General features: G+C 63.5%; 1 protein-coding gene across 1 annotated transcript in view; it reads right to left on the minus strand.

Annotated features, from left to right (window-relative positions):
• Positions 1-2,649, minus strand: part of ANKRD52 (ankyrin repeat domain 52) — a gene marked incomplete at its 3' end in the record, with an annotated part of 15,823 nt that overhangs the window by 4,117 nt on the left and 9,057 nt on the right. The window contains exons 14-20 of the mRNA XM_009993740.1: positions 2,487-2,627; positions 2,251-2,328; positions 1,822-1,933; positions 1,479-1,550; positions 876-1,077; positions 589-676; positions 369-486 (exon numbers count right to left, since the gene is read on the minus strand). Coding sequence (XP_009992042.1) covers positions 369-486; positions 589-676; positions 876-1,077; positions 1,479-1,550; positions 1,822-1,933; positions 2,251-2,328; positions 2,487-2,627 — 811 coding nt within the window. The remainder of the gene's footprint in view (positions 1-368; positions 487-588; positions 677-875; positions 1,078-1,478; positions 1,551-1,821; positions 1,934-2,250; positions 2,329-2,486; positions 2,628-2,649) is intronic.

Consider the following 2,649-nt stretch of genomic DNA (forward strand, 5'->3'; position numbering starts at 1 on the left):
GTGGGTGGACGGGGCTGCCTGCAGCAGCGTCCGCAGGATCTCCAGGTGCCCACACACTGAGGCAAAGTGGATCGGGGTCCGGCCCTTGAAATCCCGACACAGCACGAAGGCATCGTGGTCCAGCAGGGCAGCCAGGCAGTCCTCACAGCCCGTCACCGCCTGCGCCCGCGGGGAGCACCGGGAGGTCAGGGCCCACCCCTCAGCACCACCCCCCGCTCCTTCCACAGCTCCCTTCCCAAGTGCTGCCTCTCAGGGAGGGGAAACGGGCTCTTTCACTGGGGAATCTTGCACAACAAGAGCCCCCCCGAGTGCCCTCCAAGCAGGAGGAGCAGCAGAGCTGCAGGGCCCAGGGGTCCCGGGACACTCACCCCCCGGTGCAGCGCAGTCCGGCCCCTCTTGTCCGCGGCGTCAGCCGTGGATCCCTTCTCCAGGAGGAGGTGGACGCAGTCGACGTGGCCGTTCATGATCGCCAGCATCAGGGGGGTTCTGTGGGGACAGGGCTTGGAAATCAGTGGGGTCCCAGCACAGCCCTTGATCCCCTGTCACCCTGTGCCACGTGGATCCCAGGGGAAACACCAGGACACTCACTGGCCGTGGATGTCCGTGACGTCGGTGATGTCCGCCCGCTCCCCGCTGTCGATCAGGAGGTGCAGGGAATCCGTGTTCCCGTTGGCAGCTGGGGACAAGGCCAGAGGGGAGGAGGAGTCACACTCACGGCTCATCTGCACCAGCCCCCTCCTTCCTCCAACCATCATCCTCACCCCCAGCCCCTGCCCTGTCCCCGGGTAATGGGGCAGCTTTGGCAGTGGTGACCCCGAGGGCTGGGGGGGCTCTGGACATGGCCCCCCCCGTCCCCAGCCCTCTGCCCCCCTCACCCGCGGCATGCAGCGGGGTCCACTTCCTCTTCCTCTCCTTGACCAGCGCCGAGGCGCCATGGCTGGTCAGCACCTCCACGCACTGGGTGGAGCCGCGCTCGGTCGCCAGGTACAGCGCCGTGCGCCCCTTCTGGTCCCGCACGTCCAGGTTCACCAGGGTTTCAGCAAGTGTCTTGAGGGCTTCACAGTGACCATTATAGGCCTGGGGACAGAGCAGACCGTGCTGAGGTGGAGCCCTGAGAGGCTGCTCCCAGAATCTCCTCCTGGGACCCCTGCTCCGTGGGTGCCTCCATCTGGGTGAGCTCCTGCCACTGCACTGGGGTCCTGCACAAAGCCCCCACCCCTGCCCACACTCAGCCCCTGGAGGTGGCTCCAAACTGCAACAAATAAAGCCCTCGAGAAAACAAGGAGTTTAACACACAAATCCAAGGGACTTTGACCGAGATCCTGGAGGGAAGCCACTCCTGGTGCCTTTCCTCTGTGTGCTCTACCAGCAATGCCAGGGACCCTGGCCCTGCTGCCCAGAGTGGGAACCTCCCCAGGACGCAGCAGGAGCCCCCCAGGGAGCCATGTGCCCCCCAGAGCTGGGGCAGCCCTACTTACAGCTAAGTGCAAAGGGCTGACTGGAATGGTGCTCTCCACGTCCTCCAGGCAGTTAAAAGACATTTCCAGGAGCTGCAACAGCAACAACACAAAACTATAACTGACCCCAGGCCCACAGTGCTCAGTGAGACACCCTGACCCTACAGAGAGGCCAGAGAACCTGCTCCTCTGCTTCTGAGAGATTCTGCTTTTCAATCAAACCCATATCCTCCCTGCGGGGCAAACCCTGACACCGTTGTGCCCACAGGGCTCTCCTGCCACCCCGGGGTGCCCCAGGGTTGGACACACCCCATGGGGTGTCTCCCCCACTCTGGCAGCTCCAGGGGTTTCTGGGCTCACTCACCAGCTCGAGGTTCTGCCTGTTGCCATAGGCAGCCGCGTAGTGGACAGCAGTGTAACCCTGCTTGTCCCGCAGGGAGGGGTCAGCACCGTTATCCAGCAAGAATTCCAAGCAACTGCAACGAGCAAGAGGAAGGGAAGATGAAGGGGAGGCTGGAGAGGTGTAGCTGAGCAGAGACCCCCCCCCTCCACTTTGCTCCCTGGGCAAGGACTGTGCTAATCCCCTGCAGAGCGTGCAAAGCTCACTGGGCGTGGGGAGTGGGAGGCAGGGGCCAGGTTTGCCTGGAGATTCCAACCAGGAGATGTTTCCTCAAGGTCCTGCTGCTCAGCTCAGTGGAAGCAGAAGCAGCCAGGTACTGCCAGGGGAGCATGAGGGACCTGGGGAAGGGGGCAAACAACCACCAACCCCCTGCCGGGTGGTGTGTGGACTCACAAGAAAGCCTCCTTCAGCCTGGACTCCTTCAGCGGCTCCTCATCAGTGTCGTGGCTGTTTCCTGAAGGAGTCTCTGCTCTGCAAGGACAGAGACTTGTCTCAGTCTGCTGCTGACCCCCACCCCTCCCTCCCATGCTCCTCCAAGGCTCCTCTCTTCTCCAACCACCACCTGGCCATGGGGAGGGGGCAGGGGGCACCCAAGCCCCCCACCCTGCAGCCAGAAGCCCCAGACCCACCTCCTGTAGGTGTCCGAGGCAGCAGCATAGTGCAGGGGGGTGCAGCCTTTGCAGTCGGCCTCGTTGATGCTGGCTCCTGCTGTCACCAGTGTCACTGTGCACTGGTATCTGCCGTTGGCAGCCGCGTAGTGCAGGGGAGGCCTGGGGGGGGGGGAGGGGGGAA

Source organism: Chaetura pelagica, unplaced genomic scaffold (genome assembly GCF_000747805.2).
Source record: "Chaetura pelagica isolate M959 unplaced genomic scaffold, ChaPel_1.0 scaffold1673, whole genome shotgun sequence".
Lineage (NCBI taxonomy): Eukaryota > Metazoa > Chordata > Aves > Apodiformes > Apodidae > Chaetura > Chaetura pelagica.